This window comes from Xenopus tropicalis, chromosome 10, assembly GCF_000004195.4.
Source record: "Xenopus tropicalis strain Nigerian chromosome 10, UCB_Xtro_10.0, whole genome shotgun sequence".
Lineage (NCBI taxonomy): Eukaryota > Metazoa > Chordata > Amphibia > Anura > Pipidae > Xenopus > Xenopus tropicalis.
In genome coordinates, this window is record NC_030686.2 from 51,509,759 (window position 1) to 51,532,821 (window position 23,063).

Here is a 23,063-nt window from a genome sequence, read left to right on the forward strand (position 1 = left end):
TTAACATGGGGGAATCTCACTAACCCCCCCCCCCCCAGGGCACTCCCAATTAACATGGGGGAATCTCACTAACCCCCCCCCCCAGGGCACTCCCAATTAACATGGGGGAATCTCATTAACCCCGCCCCCAGGGCACTCCCAATTAACATGGGGGAATCTCACTAACCCCGCCCCCAGGGCACTCCCATAACACCGACACAGGGGAACATTATTATTACTAACATGTATTTTACCCCCCCCAGGGCACTCCCATTCCCACTCCAACTAACAGTGCCATACAGGGTAATGTGACATTAACCCTTACCCCCCCAGTAGGTGCCACTAAGTGACAAATGGAGCGGTTGCATTAAACAGACTCACCAGGTCCAGTTCATCCAGCTTGCGAGACAATTTCTCTGACATTTCCTGCAGTTCCTGCTCCGATAGTCGGTTCCTTGCTCTCTGTACTGAAAATGGCTCCTCTGTGATGGATGACAGCTTGGTGTCTGTAGCCCAGGAACTTGTCATATACAGGAAAGCATAGGGTTAACCCTAGTAATCCCTAGTCCCCCTTCCCTCACAGCCAGGGATTCTGGGTAATGTCCCACCTTCCCTCACAGCCAGGGATTCTGGGTAATGTCCCACCTTCCCTCACAGCCAGGGATTCTGGGTAATGTCCCACCTTCCCTCACAGCCAGGGATTCTGGGTAATGTCCCACCTTCCCTCACAGCCAGGGATTCTGGGTAATGTCCCACCTTCCCTCACAGCCAGGGATTCTGGGTAATATCCCACCTTACCCCATAATCACACAGCACACAGTGCTTCCCATACAGCCAGGGATTCTGGGTAATATCCCACCTTACCCCATAATCACACAGCACCCAGCTCTTCCCTCACAGCCAGGGATTCTGGGTAATATCCCACCTTACCCCATAATCACACAGCACCCAGCTCTTCCCTCACAGCCAGGGATTCTGGGTAATATCCCACCTTACCCCATAATCACACAACACCCAGCGCTTCCCTCACAGCCAGGGATTCTGGGTAATATCCCACCTTACCCCATAATCACACAACACCCAGCGCTTCCCTCACAGCCAGGGATTCTGGGTAATATCTCACAGCACCCAGCACTTCCCATACAGGGATTCTGGGTAATATCTCACAGCACCCAGCACTTCCCATACAGGGATTCTGGGTAATATCTCACAGCACCCAGCACTTCCCATACAGGGATTCTGGGTAATATCTCACAGCACCCAGCACTTCCCATACAGGGATTCTGGGTAATATCTCACAGCACCCAGCACTTCCCATACAGGGATTCTGGGTAATGTTCTTTTTCCTCCATAAGCCCATGCTTTATACCTTGGTGCTTTGGATTCTGGGTATGGATATGGCTTTAACGATACAAAGACTTACTCAAACAAAGAGTGGCGGGAGCCAGGGGCAGAGTATCTTTCGCTAATTTCCGGTTGCATGGTGGAATCGGTCTGTTCCAGCTCCTCTTCTTTGGCCAATGCCCCATTCTCACAGTCTGTAAGGGTGCTGTGCAGGGTCATGAGGCGGATGTCAGGGAGGGTGCGGAAGGCAACTTTCTTTTGGAAGGGGGAGACCGAGGTCTGTTGAGAGACAAATATTCACATCACAAAAGGGGCCCCAAACATTTCCTAGCCGAGACCCCAAAGAGCAAAGGCAACAGGGTAAAATATAAGAAGCCACCCAACCCACTTAGACTGTAAGCTCTACGGGGCAGGGACCTCCTTCCTACTGTGTCTCATACCACATGGCACTTATATATATATATATATATGTATTTATTGCATTTATTTATTATATCACTTGTCCTCCCTGTGTGTAATTGTGTATTCTGTAAGACTGTACAGCGCTGCGTCCCCTTGTGGCGCTTTATAAATAAAGTTATACATACATACAATAGGATAAAAGGATTCTATTAGGCAGTGGTTGGGGGGGGGGGGGTATGTGTTAACTGAGTCTCACCCCATTGTGTGTGTCCCGGGTCTCTGCTCCATCAGGAGATTTGCCTTGTCTGGAATCCACAGCTGCCCCACGTGCGCCGGCCACAGATACCCCAGAGAGAAGGGAAACAGACACATGAACTCACAGAAGTGCACAGACATTCGGCAGGATTCTCTGGGATGTGAATATGGCCAGTGGGGGCTCCATGGATCTGTGCTGCTTTCCTGGCCCAAAGGAACCAAGGCAAAGCGTGTAGCCATCCATACGGCCGATTAGCTGAACTACTTGTAATGGAGCTTGGCCTGTGCATCGCTGTATGTGCTCGGCTCGTGCCCCTTCTCATGTAAAGGAACCAGGCCCAATGCACTATTGTGGCGCTAAGGCACAAGCACTATGGTTTCAGGCTCACGCAAATAGGGCCAAAGTGGATCAATGGATACTGAATTCTGTGTAGGTAACAAATTCATTCTGGCCCAGACCTTGGGTTGTGCTGCGTGCCAATACTGGAAATCTTTTGGGTCCAAGTGGGCCCACCCAAGGATAACATCAACTGTCCCAATCTTATTTCCAGCAGAGGCCTATATAGCTTTGATGTAGTGCTGTCTGCAGGAAAAGTGCATCTGTGTATCAGCAGTCAGTCCAAGCCAACACTGTCTGGCCCTGCCCAAAGCTCCATCTATAACACATATTCACTGCACCATAAACATGACAGAGAGTAGGAGGCCAAATATCTCACACAGTGGGGCACAGCTATAGGGCTCAGGTTGGATCTGTGGCTACACATTAGAACTGCTTTCAGCTAACCTACTGTTTCTCCTACTCCCATGTAACTGGAGGAGTCCCAAGCCGGACTTGGATTTCTTACTATTGCGTGCTATTCTGATACCTACTGGGAGCTGCTATCTTGCTCCCTTCCCATTGTTCTGCTGATTGGCTGCTGGGGGTGAGGGGGGGAGGATATCACTCCAACTTGCAGCGCAGCAGTAAAGTGTGACTGAAGCACAGATCACATGCCTGAGGCACCCTGGGAAATAAAGAATATGGCTAGCCCCATGGGACATTTCAACATTAAATATAAAAACATGTAGGATTCTGCTGGAGAAGCTCCATTAACTGATGGGTTTGTTTAAAAAAACAAAAAAAAAAACAAAACAGGTTTTCCCCATGACAATAGCCTTTTAATGTACTTTACTTACCAGGGGCTTGGGGCCCACCGGTGGAAGGCAGCCTTTCGTGGCTCTGTATATGGACATGGGAGGGCCCTCCGCTGCCTGCAGCCTCTCTATCTGCAGTGGGGGGCCTGCCGGGCTGGTATGGGCGATTCAGAGGGATGGCAGGTTGCAGATCCTCATGGTGAGATCCCGGTACAGAGAAACCATTCACAGCAACGTACCCTGCAAGCGATGAGAAGATCTGTGATATTCCTGCTCATGGGACCCCTGAGAAATATTCAGGCAAAGGAATAAGCTGCTCCCAGACTGGGTGGTTCCAGATCAGCAGGGCCCGGCATCTCAGCCACTCACCTTCCCCTACTCTGTGACTGGGAACACACGCAGGGGCCTGAGGAAGCCCCTCACCACCTTCCACACTGGGCTGCTTGGGAACTGGCTCCTCCTCCCTCTGGACGTACGTTGCCCGCTCCAGACTCAAACCTAAGAGTTTGGTGAAAAATCCATTATCCCACAACACAATATTGATGTTTTCCCTACAGAGCGCAGTAATGTTCTGCGGTGCAACCCGCTGGCACGATGTACTGGAGAGATGCCCAGTTGTTCAGTTCTAAGCAGCAGGTTGGTGGGAATCTCTGAACCCCAGAGGTTTGCAGAATTACACCCCGGGGATGTATTTTGTAGATGCAAAAACTAAATACAGTGGCAAAACTACTTGGGGGGCTGGGGTGTGACTGCACCAGGAACTGCCCCTCTATGGGGCATGTAATATCAGGAAGTGGATTTTGGAAGGGCCCGGTTCCAAGCTTTGCGCCCAGGCCTGTAAGTCTTTAGTTTCATTTGTGACTAAATATCAACTCCCCAATAGATACTGATACCTGATACAGTGCCTTATAGCAAAGAATCTTCTGCTTTTCTCTTATTTTTCATTGCCCTCTTCTCTATTATCCCACAGTCTCCAGTTCTCTCTGTTCCTGCTCTTCCCCCTCTTCTGAATGTTCTCTCTTCCCCTACCGTCTCTCTTGTTTCCCTTTTTCTCTCTCCCTCTCTCTGTCAGTCAGACTCTTACTCTCTCCCTCCTTCTCTCCCCCCTCTTCTGAATGTTCTCTCTTCCCCTGCCGTCTCTCTTGTTTCCCATTTTCTCTCTCCCTCTGTCAGTCAGACTCTTACTCTCTCCCTCCTTCTCTCCCCCCTCTTCTGAATGTTCTCTCTTCCCCTGCCGTCTCTCTTGTTTCCCTTTTTCTCTCTCCCTCTCTCTGTCAGTCAGACTCTTACTCTCTCCCTCCTTCTCTCCCCCCTCTTCTGAATGTTCTCTCTTCCCCTGCCGTCTCTCTTGTTTCCCTTTTTCTCTCTCCCTCTCTCTGTCAGTCAGACTCTTACTCTCTCCCTCCTTCTCTCCCCCCTCTTCTGAATGTTCTCTCTTCCCCTGCCGTCTCTCTTGTTTCCCATTTTCTCTCTCCCTCTGTCAGTCAGACTCTTACTCTCTCCCTCCTTCTCTCCCCCCTCTCCTGAATGTTCTCTCTTCCCCTGCCGTCTCTCGTTTCCCTTTTTCTCTCTCCCTCTCTCTGTCAGTCAGACTCTTACTCTCTCCCTCCTTCTCTCCCCCCTCTCCTGAATGTTCTCTCTTCCCCTGCCGTCTCTCTTGTTTCCCTTTTTCTCTCTCCCTCTCTCTGTCAGTCAGACACTTACTCTCTCCCTCCTTCTCTCCCCCCTCTCCTAAATGTTCTCTCTTCCCCTGCCGTCTCTCTTGTTTCCCTTTTTCCCTCTCTGTCAGTCAGACTCTAAAGCTGGCCATACACGTGGCGATCTGACGATGTTTCGTACGACCATCGGTCGCACGAAACATCGTAAGATCCGCCACACACCATTCAGGGCTGAATCGGCAGGTAAGGAGGTAGAAACAATAGGATTTCTACCTCCTTCTGCCGATTCAGCTCTGAAGGGAGAATTTTGGTCAGGCGCCTTCTATGGCACCCGATCAAAATTTTCAAACTGGTCCGATCGGCGAGTCGTCCGATATCAGCAGCTTCCTGCGATATCGGTCGACTCGCCGACATGCCATACACGCACCGATTATCGTACGGAACGAGGTTTCATACGATAATATCGGCCCGTGTATGGCCACCTTTACTCTCTCCCTCCTTCTCTCCCCCCTCTTCTGAATGTTCTCTCTTCCCCTGCCGTCTCTCTTGTTTCCCTTTTTCTCTCTCCCTCTCTCTGACAGTCAGACTCTTACTCTCTCCCTCCTTCTCTCCCCCCTCTCCTGAATGTTCTCTCTTCCCCTGCCGTCTCTCTTGTTTCCCTTTTTCTCTCTCCCTCTCTCTGTCAGTCAGACTCTTACTCTCTCCCTCCTTCTCTCCCCCCTCTTCTGAATTTTCTCTCTTCCCCTGCCGTCTCTCTTGTTTCCCTTTTTCCCTCTCTCTGTCAGTCAGACACTTACTCTCTCCCTCCTTCTCTCCCCCTTGCCCATTCATATTGATTTACAGTTTCTAACGTTTAGTTCACCTTTCCCATTTTTTCTTTGTTTCCACTTCCCTTTACTGGTTCCTTTTTGGCATCACCCTCTTCCCATTTTCCCTTTTGCACAAACCTCTCCCTTTGTATTGAGGGAGTAGCGGATCAGTATCAGGGGAAGAGAGGCTTGGGCGCACCCCGTGCCCCATTCGCCCAGGGACACATCCCTCACACAGGCAGAACACTTACTCACAGCACTGACAGTAGCGCTGAGCCAGGATTGGCTGAGGGAGGGTTCAGACTGCACATCCCCGTCACTGCATCAGAGGTCAGTCAGTACCTACTGGAGTGCTCTGCACATTATGCATAAGAACAGGACAATGGGCATCTGTGGGAGACTTGGGCATACTTTGGGCCAGAAGCAGCCCAGGGGGGACCATTCAATTTGCACCCTTGCTTTTTGCTGGGCACCCAACCTTCCAGGGGGCAGGGGTAAGCACCACAGTGTGAAATACAGTTGTATTCCCCCTCCCAACATATGGCTGCAGTAACGCACCCCTCCAGGTAAATGTCTGTGCAGTGTCTCCCAGTCTGATCAGCTCAGCCGTGGATTCAGACCCGTCCACTTCCCAGGATGGCACAAAGACCTCTGAAGAGAGCGCGGGAGATCTGCAAAGGGGGGTTTAATAATGAATAGACACAAGTCTCTGCTTGAGACCCTCTGTGGTGCAGAAGGCTTTTCCCTTAGGAATGATGCCACAGCTACAATCCAGGTCGATAGCAGTAATGTCAGGCCCAATACACCACAATCAGGAGCATAACTTACCCTGCCAGTGGGGGTGGCCTCAGGGTGGGCAGCAACTCTTCCTGTGCTTTTGGCACCTCATCATTTTGCCTCCTTTGGCTGAAGTCACGATCATCTAAATCCTCTGCATCCCACAAAGATAAGAAATGTTATGGGAGAAATGTGAGCCCACTCCTGGCCCAGAACTAGGGGGCCGAGCCTGTTAGGCTAAAACTGCAAAGATCCAAAATCAGAAGAACTCACCTCCATTTTGGGAAGACGCTTCACTGATTTGTTCGGTGAGATACTCCAGCAAGCCGTCAAATATTTCCAAAAGGTTTTGGATGGATTCAGTATCCCCACGCACAATGTTTTCCCCTGTGGGCACGAACACACAGGGTCAGAGGTCATGCCCACTAACATTCTCTATGCAGGACACAGCACGCAGGCATGGGGCAGGTGGATTAACTATTAGTTACATAATATAGATTTCTGCCCAATACTAAGGCTTGCCTCTTGGTTCCTATTGGCTGGTATGGGAGCCATACTGCAATAGATAGAGGTTTGGGCTACAGTTGGCCTATGGCAAACCAAGTGCGCCTGTCACTATCTTCCTTTTGCCATTACCTGTGATATGGGACAGGCTGACCTGCAGATAATCCAGAGCAAGAGAGTCGATAACAGACTGCACATTGTGAGCGTTGGTTTCTGGATTCTGAGCGTCAGGAATAAAATCTGTGGAAATCAGTTACATTTGTCAGTAACAATCTGATAGCAACAGTCCCCCGGCCTGATAGCAACAGTCCCCCGATCTGATAGCAACAGTCCCCCGGCCTGATAGCAACAGTCCCCCGGCCTGATAGCAACAGTCCCCCGGCCTGATAGCAACAGTCCCCCGGCCTGATAGCAACAGTCCCCCGGCCTGATAGCAACAGTCCCCCGGCCTGATAGCAACAGTCCCCCGGCCTGATAGCAACAGTCCCCCGGCCTGATAGCAACAGTCCCCCGATCTGATAGCAACAGTCCCCCGGCCTGATAGCAACAGTCCCCCGATCTGATAGCAACAGTCCCCCGGCCTGATAGCAACAGTCCCCCGGCCTGATAGCAACAGTCCCCCGGCCTGATAGCAACAGTCCCCCGGCCTGATAGCAACAGTCCCCCGGCCTGATAGCAACAGTCCCCCGGCCTGATAGCAACAGTCCCCCGGCCTGATAGCAACAGTCCCCCGGCCTGATAGCAACAGTCCCCCGGCCTGATAGCAACAGTCCCCCGGCCTGATAGCAACAGTCCCCCGGCCTGATAGCAACAGTCCCCCGGCCTGATAGCAACAGTCCCCCGGCCTGATAGCAACAGTCCCCCCGGCCTGATAGCAACAGTCCCCCGGCCTGATAGCAACAGTCCCCCGGCCTGATAGCAACAGTCCCCCGGCCTGATAGCAACAGTCCCCCGGCCTGATAGCAACAGCCTGATATATATACCAATACCTATAAATATCAGGGAAGCAGACCCTTACCTGGTACCTTCTCTCCTAAAATAGCTTCGTAGAGAGCAAGAAATACACGAGCGTCACATCCCGACACTTCCTGGACTTGCAGGTTAATGTGGCATTTACTCAGAAGGCTGTTGGCAACATCCACCCACTCTGTAAGGGGCAGAGAGATAAATAGGAAAGTCCAGCAGATACAGCCGTCCCCATCCCTTGCCTGGTACTCAGGGACTTCCCATTCCCCCACACACAGAATTCCAGTTCACTCTCACCCCAAAATAGGGCCACGGCCAATAATCTGGAGATGCCACACAAACCTGGTCACACACAGAACAGGCATTCCCAGGCCCAGTACGGCAGAGGGGCGAGAGGGGAGGAGCCCTGGGGTAATGGGTAGAGGTGGGGGGTTCCCTTAGCCCTGGGGTAATGGGCAGAGGGGTGAGAGGGGAGGAGCCCTGGGGTAATGGGTAGAGGTGGGGGGTTCCCTTAGCCCTGGGGTAATGGGCAGAGGGGTGAGAGGGGAGGAGCCCTGGGGTAATGGGCAGAGGGGGGGTTCCCTTAGCCCTGGGGTAATGGGCAGAGGGGGGGGGCTCCCTTAGCCCAGGGATGACAGACAGAGGGGGGTTCCCTTAGCCCAGGGATGACAGACAGAGGGGGGTTCCCTTAGCCCAGGGATGACAGACAGAGGGGGGTTCCCTTAGCCAAGGGATGACAGAGGGGGGTTCCCTTAGCCCAGGGATGACAGACAGAGGGGGGTTCCATAGCCCAGGGATGACAGACAGAGGGGGGGTTCCATAGCCCAGGGATGACAGACAGAGGGGGTTCCCTTAGCCCAGGGATGACAGACAGAGGGGGTCCCATAGCCCAGGGATGACAGACAGAGGGGGTCCCATAGCCCAGGGATGACAGACAGAGGGGGTCCCATAGCCCAGGGATGACAGAAAGAGGGGGTCCCATAGCCCAGGGATGACAGACAGAGGGGGTCCCTTAGCCCAGGGATGACAGACAGAGGGGGTCCCTTAGCCCAGGGATGACAGACAGACAGACAGACAGAGGGGGTCCCCTAGCCAAGGGATGACAGACAGACAGACAGAGGGGGTCCCCTAGCCCAGGGATGACAGACAGACAGACAGAGGGGGTCCCCTAGCCCAGGGATGACAGACAGACAGACAGAGGGGGTCCCCTAGCCCAGGGATGACAGACAGACAGACAGAGGGGGTTCCCTTAGCCCAGGGATGACAGACAGAGGGGGTCCCATAGCCCAGGGATGACAGACAGAGGGGGTCCCATAGCCCAGGGATGACAGACAGAAGGGGTCCCATAGCCCAGGGATGACAGACAGACAGAGGGGGTCCCCTAGCCCAGGGATGACAGACAGACAGACAGAGGGGGTCCCCTAGCCAAGGGATGACAGACAGACAGACAGAGGGGGTCCCTAGCCCAGGGATGACAGACAGACAGACAGAGGGGGTCCCCTAGCCCAGGGATGACAAGACAGACAGACAGAGGGGGTCCCCTAGCCCAGGGATGACAGACAGACAGACAGAGGGGGTCCCTAGCCCAGGGATGACAGACAGACAGACAGAGGGGTCCCCCTAGCCAAGGGATGACAGACAGACATACAGAAGGGGGTCCCCTAGCCCAGGGATGACAGACAGACAGACAGAGGGGGTCCCCTAGCCCAGGGATGACAGACAGACAGAGGGGGTCCCCTAGCCCAGGGATGACAGACAGAACAGACAGAGGGGTCCCCTAGCCCAGGGATGACAGACAGACAGACAGAGGGGGTCCCCTAGCCCAGGGATGACAGACAGACAGACAGAGGGGGTCCCCTAGCCCAGGGATGACAGACAGACAGACAGAGGGGGTCCCCTAGCCCAGGGATGACAGACAGACAGACAGAGGGGGTCCCCTAGCCCAGGGATGACAGACAGACAGAGGGGGTCCCTAGCCCAGGGATGACAGACAGAGGGGTCCCCTAGCCCAGGGATGACAGACAGACAGACAGTCCCCTAGCCCAGGGATGACAGACAGACAGAGGGGGGTCCCCTAGCCCAGGGATGACAGACAGACAGAGGGGGGTCCCATAGCCCAGGGATGACAGACAGACAGAGGGGGGTCCCTAGCCCAGGGATGACAGACAGACAGACAGACAGACAGAGGGGGTCCCTAGCCCAGGGATGACAGACAGACAGAGGGTCCCCTAGCCCAGGGATGACAGACAGACAGAGGGGGGTCCCCTAGCCCAGGGATGACAGACAGACAGACAGACAGAGGGGGTCCCCTGTCCCTAGCCCAGGGATGACAGACAGACAGACAGACAGAGGGGGTCCCCTAGCCCAGGGATGACAGACAGACAGAGAGGGTCCCCTAGCCCAGGGATGACAGACAGACAGACAGAGGGGGTCCCCTAGCCCAGGGATGACAGACAGACAGACCAGACAGAGGGCCCAGGGATGACAGACAGACAGAGGGGGGTCCCCTAGCCCAGGGATGACAGACAGAACAGAGGGGGTCCCCTAGCCCAGGGATGACAGACAGACAGAGGGTCCCCTAGCCCAGGGATGACAGACAGACAGACAGACAGACAGAGGGGGTCCCCTAGCCCAGGGATGACAGACAGACAGAGGGGGTCCCCTAGCCCAGGGATGACAGACAGACAGACAGGGACAGACAGAGGGGGTCCCCTAGCCCAGGGATGACAGACAGACAGACAGACAGGGGTCCCATAGCCCAGGGATGACAGACAGACAGAGGGGGGTCCCCTAGCCCAGGGATGACAGACAGACAGACAGACAGAGGGGGTCCCCTAGCCCAGGGATGACAGACAGACAGACAGACAGACAGAGGGGGTCCCCTAGCCCAGGGATGACAGACAGACAGACAGAGGGGGTCCCCTAGCCCAGGGATGACAGACAGACAGACAGAGAGGGTCCCCTAGCCCAGGGATGACAGACAGACAGACAGAGGGGGTCCCCTAGCCCAGGGATGACAGACAGACAGACAGAGGGGGGTCCCATAGCCCAGGGATGACAGACAGACAGAGGGGGGTCCCCTAGCCCAGGGATGACAGACAGACAGACAGACAGAGGGGGGTCCCCTAGCCCAGGGATGACAGACAGACAGACAGACAGAGGGGGGTCCCCTAGCCCAAGGGATGACAGACAGACAGACAGAGGGGTCCCCTAGCCCAGGGATGACAGACAGACAGACAGACAGAGGGGTCCCCTAGCCCAGGGATGACAGACAGACAGAGGGGGTCCCCTAGCCCAGGGGATGACAGACAGACAGACAGAGGGGGGTCCCCTAGCCCAGGGATGACAGACAGACAGACAGAGGGGGTCCCCTAGCCCAGGGATGACAGACAGACAGACAGAGGGGGTCCCCTAGCCCAGGGATGACAGACAGACAGACAGAGGGGGTCCCATAGCCCAGGGATGACAGACAGACAGACAGAGGGGGTCCCCTAGCCCAGGGATGACAGACAGACAGAGGGGGTCCCCTAGCCCAGGGATGACAGACAGACAGAGGGGGGTCCCCTAGCCCAGGGATGACAGATAGACAGACAGACAGAGGGGGGTCCCCTAGCCCAGGGATGACAGACAGACAGACAGACAGACAGAGGGGGGGGGGGGGGACACACAAACCGGAAGCCCCCGGAGGACACTGACCTGTTTCCTGGGTGCCCATACTCCTTGGGAAGTAGGGTGTCACACACAAACATTCGGGGTTCCCCCCAGGGTAAGGCATTTAAACCACGAACGCGTTTTGATTGGTCAGCACTCCCAGGCCGTTGCTTCCGGATCTGACGTCACTGCCTCGCTATAAAACAAAAACCAAACCCGATTCCGTTTCTGATTTCCAACCGCTGCCCCGACCCCCCCGGGCTGTGTGGCGCCTCAGCGCTACCCGCAACCCCTACTATAACTCCCACAGGAGCCACTCGCTAGCTGAGTGCCGCCGCGTCACGCCTGTTCCCATGGAGATAACGCAGCGCCACAAGCAGCACGGTGTGTCCTTCCGCCGGGAAATAGTCCGCAGTGCCGATACTGGCTGCGCATAATAGCAGGGGCGGGGCTAGAGATGGCGTCATGGAGCCCTGGGGGCGGGGAGAGCGGGAAGTAGGCGGGAAACAGCGAGGGGAACTTACAGACTAAATAGTTACAGAGGGAAATGTTATGTAATTACAGCAACTGCCACTTGCACTAAACTCTCACTGCTCTTACTGCCATTTGTACTGATTACTTACAGCTGCCTCTAAAGCAGGTCCCTCCAACTGGCGCCTCTGTCTAAACTGTCAGTACTGACACTAACTGCCCCCTGCATGGCGCACACACCGGCAGCATAGGGCAGGCAGAGTATGGCACACACAGGCAGCATAGGGCAAGCAGAGTATGGCACACACAGGCAGGGTAGGGCAGGCAGAGTATGGCACACACAGGCAGCATAGGGCAGGCAGAGTATGGCACACACAGGCAGCATAGGGCAAGCAGAGTATGGCACACACAGGCAGCATAGGGCAGGCAGAGTATGGCACACACAGGCAGCATAGGGCAAGCAGAGTATGGCACACACAGGCAGGGTAGGGCAGGCAGAGTATGGCACACACAGGCAGCATAGGGCAGGCAGAGTATGGCACACACAGGCAGCATAGGGCAAGCAGAGTATGGCACACACAGGCAGGGTAGGGCAGGCAGAGTATGGCACACACAGGCAGCATAGGGCAAGCAGAGTATGGCACACACAGGCAGGGTAGGGCAGGCAGAGTATGGCACACACAGGCAGCATAGGGCAGGCAGAGTATGGCACACACAGGCAGCATAGGGCAGGCAGAGTATGACACACACAGGCAGGGTAGGGCAGGCAAAGTATAGCAGTTGGAAATTGTCATGAAATGGTCCCTAAGGAGTATAATTATATGCTGGGGGTTGCTGTGCTATCCACATGGGAGGAGGAGGCATATGGATTTAAGGGTGTGCCTTAATATGACATAATATAATTCTTTCACATATAAATGAAGGGGGATATCCCTAAAATGAGCACCAACCATTTGGGTTTTTGCTGTTTTATCACACATTAATGTAGGTATGGTCTTAAAAGCTCTTGTGATAACATGGGTGTGGTTTAAAAAAAGGGGCCCTCCACCATGTAAGCCAGAACAATTCTGGCCCCCGGTACCACAGAAGTTGGACAGCACTGCTATAAGGAAGAGGCATAAAACAAGGCATTGTGGGAACTGGAACCTTGGCTGGGAGAGAGCGGCTTTGATTGGATGGTTTGTCAGCAAAGTGAAGCATCTTTTCCTAGCAACTAACTAGCAAAAGTGAACAATGACAGATTTACAAAAATAAAGGCTAAATTGAGAGCCAGTGCCAATAACATTAAAGGAGAACTAAACCCTAAAAATGAATATGGCTAGAAATGCCATATTTTATATACTAAACTGACTGCACTAGCCAAAAGTCTCAGCATCTCTATAGTAGAAATGACATAGGTCTTTACAGAACTGTCCGGGACAGTGCACAGGCTCGGTGCTGCTCTGCGCGGCTGTTGAGAAGCTGAGCTTAGGGGCCTTTGCAAATGATCAAGCTGAAAATGAGGCTGGCCCGTCATATAAATTGATGCTACAGGGCTGTATTATTCAATTCTGGGAAAAAAACACTGCACTGTGGGAAAAAAACCAAATTGCACTTTGCTCAGTGTGCTTGCAGACGCACATGTTCCCCACAATCTCTTCAGGCAACCCATGGAGACTGAGCATTTCTTTTCTGAATGCTTCAGCTGAAGTAGAAGCAGAGGGACGACTCAGTAAAGGCAAAAAAGATGCCAAATCTGTAAACCTGTGACAAAAACTGTATAAAAACTCTAAGTGATTAGCGGGTGAGCAGTAATGGCTAACGCTTTGCCGGGGCCTTTTCTGGCACAGGGAGAGGTGGTAACGGCCCCGTAAGACAGCCTTTACCCGTGGGCTACAGAAGGGAACATATAGCTAGCAACCCTTAGACAAGTTAGGAGACTAAAAGATGGTTTTGCTAGTTCTACAGTCTAACGTGCCATGGATGTCCAGATAATGGGGGAATATGGACAAACTGAAGGAATTCCAAACATACAATTTCAGGAACAAAAATGTTATTCTACTTCAACGGGACTCGTTGCCTAGACATAAAAAGCTGTATAATAAAAGTCCTTTCCAAATTAAACGTGAAACCCAAAATCAATGTTTTTTTTATTAATACATCCATACCCATTATAAAGGTATTTAAACATCGCAGCTGTCAATCATATATTGCCGTCACGCCTCGATGCCTCGGGGCAGACAATTACTTTCACTTTCCATTCCGCACTCACTTTCCCCCTCCCTCCTCACCATCTAATTGTGTAGCCAGTGCATGGACATGGGCATCAGGTACCCCATACTGGCACATACACATGATTTTGGGGTGATACAAAGCTTGCCTTAATAACAGTGCCCACAAAATGGAACCTACCCGCTCACTGTGATTCAGAGACTGACGGAAACAAGACTTATATGATTTATATGGCGTAAGTTATGTTTTTTTTTTGCTTGACAAACAAAATATAAAAGAATTTGACATAATTTCTTACAGTGACAGGTCCCTTTTGAAGAAATAGTTCCCACATAGGGTTCGACCATGGAGTCTGCGTAAGGATGTTCTGAAGTTTTCTGGGACAATAATCCCCCAGTAATAGATGGGATGGTCCCAGGAACAGCTGAAAAAAGGAAAATTGGGAAAAAGAGAATGAGCTGTAAAAGTGACACAGAAGCTGAAAAGGATGGAAGCCGACCTGGCCGGCCGCAGACTCCTGGCACTGACACATTTCTCTTCAAAATGAGATATAACTGGAAATAATTCTTGGCCGCCCACATTTTATTTACTGCTGTTAGAATTAATCAGACAGGAAAGCAGTGGGGTGCTTATTGTATTGAGACCTGATTAGCTGACAAAGTACCAGCCCTACAGCAGATTGGGAAGCATGCAAACGGCAGAGTAGGACCCAGACGTACAAGGTTGGGAGCAGAAGGGTTAAAGGGGGGGTTCAGCTGCAGGTTAACTTTTAGGGGCAGATTTATCAAAGTTCGAATTTAGGATGTTTAGAAGTACGATTTGCAAAAATTCAGATTAAAGGACAAGGAAAGTCAAACTCTATTAAGCACACTATTAAATAGTACTACTATTGCTGTGTAAAAACGCTATATTTCTGGCTTGCCTAATCTGCTATACACCTGCTACATTCTACATACTTGTTTTAGTGAACAGCGCCGCCATCTTTAATAAGGGATGCCCACTCCCTTTCCCTCACTGTCTCTACTGCACATGCGCCCCCCAACATCCTCCCTGCGCCCCCCCCCGCGTCCTTCTGTGTCTCCCACCCCCAGCAGCTGTGTCCTTATATGTATCGAGATATCTGTATCCATAACATACATCCTCGTCTGCACAACCCCCCGCCCCCCCTCTTGTCACACACCACCCGCTCCAGTCCGCTCGCTTCCTTTGGTCAGTAACCCGCCCCCCGCTCGCTCGTTCACTCTCTCCGCTCCGCTCCCCCCTTGCCTCTTCATTCTACCAAAAACTATACACTACCCCACCTCCCATTTCTTAAACTACGTATGACAAGTTCTTTCAGGACCTTAGCCTCCCCAAACTCTCCCAAGATCAATTTGACTAAATAGAACAAGAGATTTCTGCCGAAGAAGTAACCAATGCCATTCGAAATGTAAAACCTGGCACCGCTCCTGGTATGGATGGCCTATCTAACATTTACTATAAAGAATTCACTAAGGAGCTAACCCCCCACAGCGATGATAAATAGCCTAAAGGCAGGGGCAACTCTACGGCAGGAGTCCCTTCAAGCTAAGATCTCGGCCATCCCCAAGCCCAATTCAGATCTATCAAATGTTAAGAACTATAGACCTATTTCAGTTTTGAACACAGAAATATTAGGGAAAATAATGGCATGCAGAATCAACACCTTCCTCCACTCGTTGATTGATAAAGACCAAGTGGGGTTTATACCTAGGAGACAGGTTTCCGATGCAATCAGACGCATTGCCCTGCTAACTCACTACGCTAATCAATCCCAAACACAATCTATGTGTCACGGTCGGCACCATAACCAGAACTGATGCCAAGTTCCTTGGTCTCGGCTCGGCTTCACCAGTATTGTGACCGCCTTTGGCTTCGGGAGGAGCCCTCAGCTACTCAGATGGCACCTGGACTTAACGAGGGGAACAAGGCGAGGAGTTCTGGCAAGCAAAGGGGCACGACTGTATATAAAGTCAGTTAGGCCGAAGATCACGGTACAAATAGGATTAGGCAAGTTCGTCGTCAGGCAGGCTGGGTCGAGACAGGCAGGAATCAGGGATCGTCAGACAGGCAAGGGTCAACCAGATAATCAAACAGCAGGGTGAGGCGAAAATCAGGGTCAACGTACAAGCCGGGGTCAGAATAAGGATATCAGAATAGTCGGGGACAGGCCGGGTCAAAAACACAGGAAAGCACCAGCAGGGTACAGGAAACAAACGCACAAGGCTCAGAAAAGGCACCAGGAATCAATCCTATCACGGGCAACGAAAAAGTAAACAAAGTCCCTTTAAATACATTTAAACTTGGCGCCATAGCGCGCTGACGTCATCGCGCCAGCGTGAAAGCGCCTATAAATTACAGAGATGCGCGCGCGGCGTGCACTAGGAAGTTGCCGGCAAAGGAGCAGGACGGCGTGGCGGGCGTCCCTGCTGATGGCGGCGCGGCGGGCGTCCCCGCCGTGCCGGTATGTATTTTTTCATTACACTATGCTCCTAAAACTAGATATTATAAAAGCATTTGATTCCCTCTCATGGGACTATCTATACTATATACTTCATAGATGGGGCTTCTGGGCCAACCTGATCTCCTGGATTAAAGCGTTACACCAAGCTCCCACAGCTTTAGTGAATATATTGGGTCTTACCTCCTCCACCTTCTCTATAAACCGTGGTACCAGACAGGGTTGCCCCCTCTCACCAATACTGTTCGATTTAGCCATAGAGGCCCTTGCATCAGCACTTAGAGCCAACCCTAACATCACAGGATTTAAAGTGGGAGGGACCCATCACAAAGTAGGCCTATTCGCTGACAACCTGATAGGGGCTGATTCATCAACGTACGAGTTCGAATTCCGAAATGGGTAAAATTCGGATTAGATACAATAATTTCAGATGATCGGAAATGTCACAAAAATGCTTACGAAAAAATCATAATAGTCACGATAATATCGTATTGGCGATCCAAAGGTCATAAAATTTTCATATCTGAACTATCGTAAACAGCGGGAAAACCTTTCTGACTTTGATCCTCCTGTGCATGTTTTTGGAAGCCTCCCATAGGGCTCAATGGCACTCTGCAGCTCCAACCCGGCCCAAGGAAAGCCTCCCATAGGGCTCAATGGCACTCTTCAGCTCCAACCCGGCCCAAGGAAAGTCTCCCATAGGGCTCAATGGCACTCTGCAGCTCCAACCCGGCCCAAGGAAAGTCTCCCATAGGGCTCAATGGCACTCTTCAGCTCCAACCCGGCCCAAGGAAAGTCTCCAATAGGGCTCAATGGCACTCTTCAGCTCCAACCCGGCCCAAGGAAAGTCTCCCATAGGGCTCAATGGCACTCTGCAGCTCCAACCCGGCCCAAGGAAAGTCTCCCATAGGACTCAATGGCACTCTGCAGCTCCAACTCGGCCCAAGGAAAGTCTCCCATAGGGCTCAATGGCACTCTGCAGCTCCAACCCGGCCCAAGGAAAGTCTCCCATAGGGCTCAATGGCACTCTGCAGCTCCAACCCGGCCCAAAGGAAAGTCTCCCATAGGGCTCAATGGCACTCTGCAGCTCCAACCCGGCCCAAGGAAAGTCTCCCATAGGGCTCAATGGCACTCTGCAGCTCCAACCCGGCCCAAGGAAAGTCTCCCATAGGGCTCAATGGCACTCTGCAGCTCCAACCCGGCCCAAGGAAAGTCTCCCATAGGGCTCAATGGCACTCTGCAGCTCCAACCCGGCCCAAGGGAAGTCTCCCATAGGGCTCAATGGCACTCTGCAGCTCCAACCCGGCCCAAGGGAAGTCTCCCATAGGGCTCAATGGCACTCTGCAGCTCCAACCCGGCCCAAGGAAAGTCTCCCATAGGGCTCAATGGCACTCTGCAGCTCCAACCTGGCCAAAGCAAAGTCACGATAATGAAGCTTGAATGAATCCGAAACTTTCATGCTCGTTGCGACAAATACAATTTTGTCGCGTAAATTTTGACGCACAGTACAAAAAAAGTCACACAAATTAGTGAAAAAAATTGTGAAAATAAGCACAGCACAAAAACTTATATATAAATATGATTTTTTTTGTATTCGGAAGCAATCGTACTTTAATAAATGTGCCCCTTATTGTCTCCAAACCACTAAGTTCACTCCTAACCATTTCGGGCCTATACATCAACCATAGCAAAACTGAAGACCTTAATATCAACTTACCAGAACATGCAGTGAGGCTGTTAAAACTGGCATCCCCACTACATCTCCATACTAGGGGTAAAGCTAACTAAATCATACGACTCCCTGTATAAATGCAACTATCCGGCAATGTTTCAATCCCTGGTGTCCCTCCTGGAGGGGGGGAGTCCCCCTACTGAATTGTTTCGCATGAGACAGCTTTTGCATTTTGCACATCTCAATGGCGACTACTTAGCCAATCAGATAAATCAGAGACTTATTTTGAGAGCTGGTGCCTGAAAAGCCCTAAGCATAGAAAAACGGTATCTTTATTATATAGTGTAAGGTTCCTGACCGCCGACTGTAAATTTAGTAATCCGTGGGAGCCCTCCTGCCAGGACAAAAACCTTACATATAGTGCCTTTTTCCATGATGGGACAGCTGAAAGCTTATCATATGTTACGGCAAACTGATACACAATCAAGTCTAAAACAAGAGGACTGGGACTCTATATGGTTAACCGTTAAAGGCTTCTCACGCAATGTTTCTCTCCTTCAGGCAAATGACAAAGTTCTCCTTAGGTGGTATACAGTCCCAGCTCGCTTTCGGGGATGTGACCAGCAAGGAACCATGTTCCACATATAGTGGTCCTGCCCTAAGGTCCAGAAGTTCTGGATAAGAGTATATACCATGGTACACCCATTCTCTGCCTTGGTATGTAAGAAACCCAAGGCCCTTACTGTAAAACAATTGCAACTTTTTACAATCATCGTGACTGCAGCCAAACGCACTATAGCGAAGGCATGGAAAATGAAACAAATCCTGTTCGATACCCTTAAAAATAAAGTTGATGGAATCGCAGTTATGGGAAAGATGTCCAGACAGTGTGGGAGCCATGTCCTATATAAAGATACGGAGCAGACTACATATTCCCTTCCATCCAGCATTCAGACAGTGTGTGTCATACGCTGGTTTTATGTTTTTAAATGCACTTCAGTAGGGCACCTATTAGCCCTATATTGTTTCCCCCACCAGAGGTATTGGCTAATAGAGCCCACATTCTGGTTATGGGAAAATTAGGTTTTTTTAAAAAGATAACTCCCCCCACCAGCACTGGCCTACCCGCACCAGGAGGGAGCCATGTTGGTTGATGCGCATAATAAGTAATCTCCTCGCTCGCTCACTATGCGCATGCACCCGCCGTAGGAGCGCTGAATGGAAATCCCCCCCCATGTCACACACATGCGCATAATCAGCAAGTTGCGGCACTTGCGGAATGTAAATCCCCCCCCCCCCCCCACAGAAGTTGTACAGCACTGTGATAACAAGCAGCTAAGACTAAGGGGCCCATTCATTAAACCACAATTTTTGGGTGGTTAAAATCACGATTGGAAAAAATTTGGAGTAACCACAATAATTTGTACGAAAATATTGTGGTTACGCTCAAAAAGTCACAAAATTTTCGGATCCGAACGTTCGTAAACAGTGCGAAAACCTATCTGGCTTTGAAACCTTCAAGGTATGATTTTGGAAGCCTCCCATAGGACTCAATGGCACTCCAACCTGGCCAAAAAATTGTCACAATACCAAAGCTTGAATGAATTCTGAAATGGTCGTAGTCTTTGCAAAAATACTACCTTTTCATGGAAGTTAATGCAAACCACGAATATGTTGCGTAATTCTAACGATATTATCATGGTCATTACAAAAAGTTCTGTAAATTAGAAAAATTACGATTTTTTCTGAAAAAAAATCCTTGTTTCATGAATGGGCCCCTTAGAGAAGGTCCCCATACACCAACCTTTTATACCCATGAGCCACATTCAAATTGAAAAAGTGTTGGGGAGCAACACAAGCATGGAAAAAGTTCCTGAGGGTGCAAATAAGACCTATATTTGGCTATCTGGTAGCCCTGTATGGGGACCAGCGGCCTATAGAAGGTTCTGTTTGACTTTACACTGGGTTTTATGCAACCAACACTTGCCCCCAAGCCAGATATTCAAAAATGAGCCCCTACTTTGAGGCCACTGGGCACCACATCCAAGGGGTTGGGAAGCACCATGTTCCCCCCTAGCCACTGGTTGGGGATCCCTGCCATACACCATTAGATTTGCTGGTTCGGCGAGGTCACCAAATATGTGGATCTTTCCGCCCATATGACCACATAAGGTGGGCAATATCTGAGAAATTCAATTGTTTGCACCAAGGGGCAAACGATCAAATGAAAACAGCAATAGGAGCCGTTATAGGTAGGACTGCACCAACGAGCCGACAGGGCCCCCGACACAAAATTCAAACCTGCCTGATCGACATTAGCCAATTTTAGGCCAGGTACCGGTCAAGGCCCATACACAGGCAATTAAGCGGCCAAATTGGTCTGACAGACTCAAATTGGCCGCTGATATCTGCCCTTGTTTGAACACCTTAACTAAGGGTGCAGGGAGTCCCTATAAGACTTACTAGTTACCTGAAGTCTAACGGGTGTATTTGGCTACTCAGTGCGGCTAAAAGCCAACTGTTACGCACATATAACACAGTACTAGGCAGGGACACAGTGGGGAGGAATTGGCAGGGACACAGTGGGGAGGAAGTTGCAGGGACACAGTGGGGAGGAAGTGGCAGGGACACAGTGGGGAGGAATTGGCAGGGACACAGTGGGGAGGAAGTGGCAGGGACACAGTGGGGAGGAAGTGGCAGGGACACAGTGGGGAGGAAGTGGCAGGGACACAGTGGGGAGGAAGTGGCAGGGACACAGTGGGGAGGAAGTGGCAGGGACACAGTGGGGAGGAATACGCAGTGACACAGTGGGGAGGAATTGGCAGGGACACAGTGGGGAGGAATTGGCAGGGACACAGTGGGGAGGAAGTGGCAGGGACACAGTGGGGAGGAAGTGGCAGGGACACAGTGGGGAGGAATTGGCAGGGACACAGTGGGGAGGAAGTGGCAGGGACACAGTGGGGAGGAATTGGCAGGGACACAGTGGGGAGGAATTGGCAGGGACACAGTGGGGAGGAAGTGGCAGGGACACAGTGGGGAGGAAGTGGCAGGGACACAGTGGGGAGGAATTGGCAGGGACACAGTGGGGAGGAATTGGCAGGGACACAGCGGGGAGGAATACGCAGCAACACAGTGGGGAGGAAGTGGCAGGGACACAGTGGGGAGGAATATGCAGCGACACAGTGGGAGGAAGTGGCGGGACACAGTGGGGAGGAATTGGCAGGGACACAGCGGGGAGGAATACGCAGCAACACAGTGGGGAGGAAGTGGCAGGGACACAGTGGGGAGGAAGTGGCAGGGGGGAGGAAGTGGCAGGGACACAGTGGGGAGGAATGGCACAGTGGGGAGGAAGTGGCAGGGACACAGTGGGGAGGAATTGGCAGGGACACAGGGGGGGAATTGGCACAGTGGGACACAGTGGGGAGGAAGTGTCAGGGACACAGTGGGGAGGAAGTGGCAGGGACACAGTGGGGAGGAAGTGGCAGGGACAGTGGGGAGGAAGTGGCAGGGGCACAGTGGGGGACAGGGACACAGTGGGGAGGAAGTGGCAGGGACACAGTGGGGAGGAAGTGGCAGGGACACAGTGGGGAGGAAGTGGCAGGGCACAGTGGGGGGAAGTGGGGAAGTGGCAGGGACACAGTGGGGAGGAATTGGCAGGGACACAGTGGGGAGGAAGTGGCAGGGACACAGTGGGGAGGAATTGGCAGGGACACAGTGGGGAGGAAGTGGCAGGGACACAGTGGGGAGGAATTGGCAGGGACACAGTGGGGGGGAAGTGGCAGGGACACAGTGGGGAGGATTGGCAGGGACACAGTGGACAGGGAGGACACAGTGGGGAGGAAGTGGCAGGGACACAGTGGGGAGGAAGTGGGGAGGAATTGGCAGGGACACAGTGGGGAGGAATTGGCAGGGGACACAGTGGGGGAAGTGGCAGGACACAGTGGGGGAGGGCAAGTGGCAGGGACACAGTGGGGGAAGTGGCAGGGGCACAGTGGGGAGGAAGTGGCAGGGGCACAGTGGGGAAGTGGCAGGGACACAGTGGGGAGGAATTGGCAGGGACACAGTGGGGGAAAGGGCCAGTGGGTGGGGAGGAAGTGGCAGCACAGTGGGGAGGAAGTGGCAGGGACACAGTGGGGAGGAAGTGGCAGGGACACAGTGGGAGGAAGTGGCAGGGACACAGTGGAGGAAGTGGCAGGGACACAGTGGGGAGGAATTGGCAGGGACACAGTGGGGTGGCATTGGCAGGGACAGGGGGAGTGGCAGGGACACAGTGGGGAGGAAGTGGCAGGGACACAGTGGGGAGGAAGTGGCAGGGCACAGTGGGGAGGAAGTGGCAGGACAGTGGGGAGGAAGTTGGGGGGAGGAAACACAGTGGGGAGGAAGTGGCAGGGCAACAGTGGGGAGGAAGTGGCAGGGACACAGTGGGGGGGAAGTGGCAGGGACACAGTGGGGAGGAATTGGCAGGACACAGTGGGGAGGAAGTGGCAGGGACACAGTGGGAGGAAGTGGCAGGGACACAGTGGGGAGGAATTGGCAGGGAACAGGGACACAGTGGGGAGGAAGTGGCAGGGACACAGTGGGGAGGAATTGGCAGGGACACAGTGGGGAGGAAGGCAGGGACACAGTGGGGAGGAAGTGGCAGGGAGGGGGGGATGGCAGGGACACAGTGGGGAGGAAGTGGCAGGGACACAGTGGGGAGGAATTGGCAGGGGACACAGTGGGGGAGGAATGGCAGGGACACAGTGGGGAGG

At 52.5% G+C, this 23,063-nt stretch overlaps 1 protein-coding gene across 2 annotated transcripts in view; it reads right to left on the minus strand.

Moving 5' to 3' along the window:
• Positions 1-15,224, minus strand: part of cep95 (centrosomal protein 95kDa) — a 31,310-nt gene extending 16,086 nt beyond the window's left edge. The window contains exons 1-12 of one of the 2 annotated variants that reach the window (XM_031894171.1): positions 14,460-15,224; positions 11,525-11,675; positions 7,881-8,009; positions 6,995-7,102; positions 6,632-6,745; positions 6,410-6,512; positions 6,140-6,252; positions 3,484-3,612; positions 3,157-3,354; positions 1,982-2,043; positions 1,403-1,602; positions 361-499 (exon numbers count right to left, since the gene is read on the minus strand). In XM_031894171.1, coding sequence (XP_031750031.1) covers positions 361-499; positions 1,403-1,602; positions 1,982-2,043; positions 3,157-3,354; positions 3,484-3,612; positions 6,140-6,252; positions 6,410-6,512; positions 6,632-6,745; positions 6,995-7,102; positions 7,881-8,009; positions 11,525-11,603 — 1,374 coding nt within the window. In that variant the 5' untranslated portion in view covers positions 11,604-11,675; positions 14,460-15,224. 2 annotated transcript variants of the gene reach the window in all.
• Between the last annotated feature and the right edge of the window lie 7,839 nt (positions 15,225-23,063).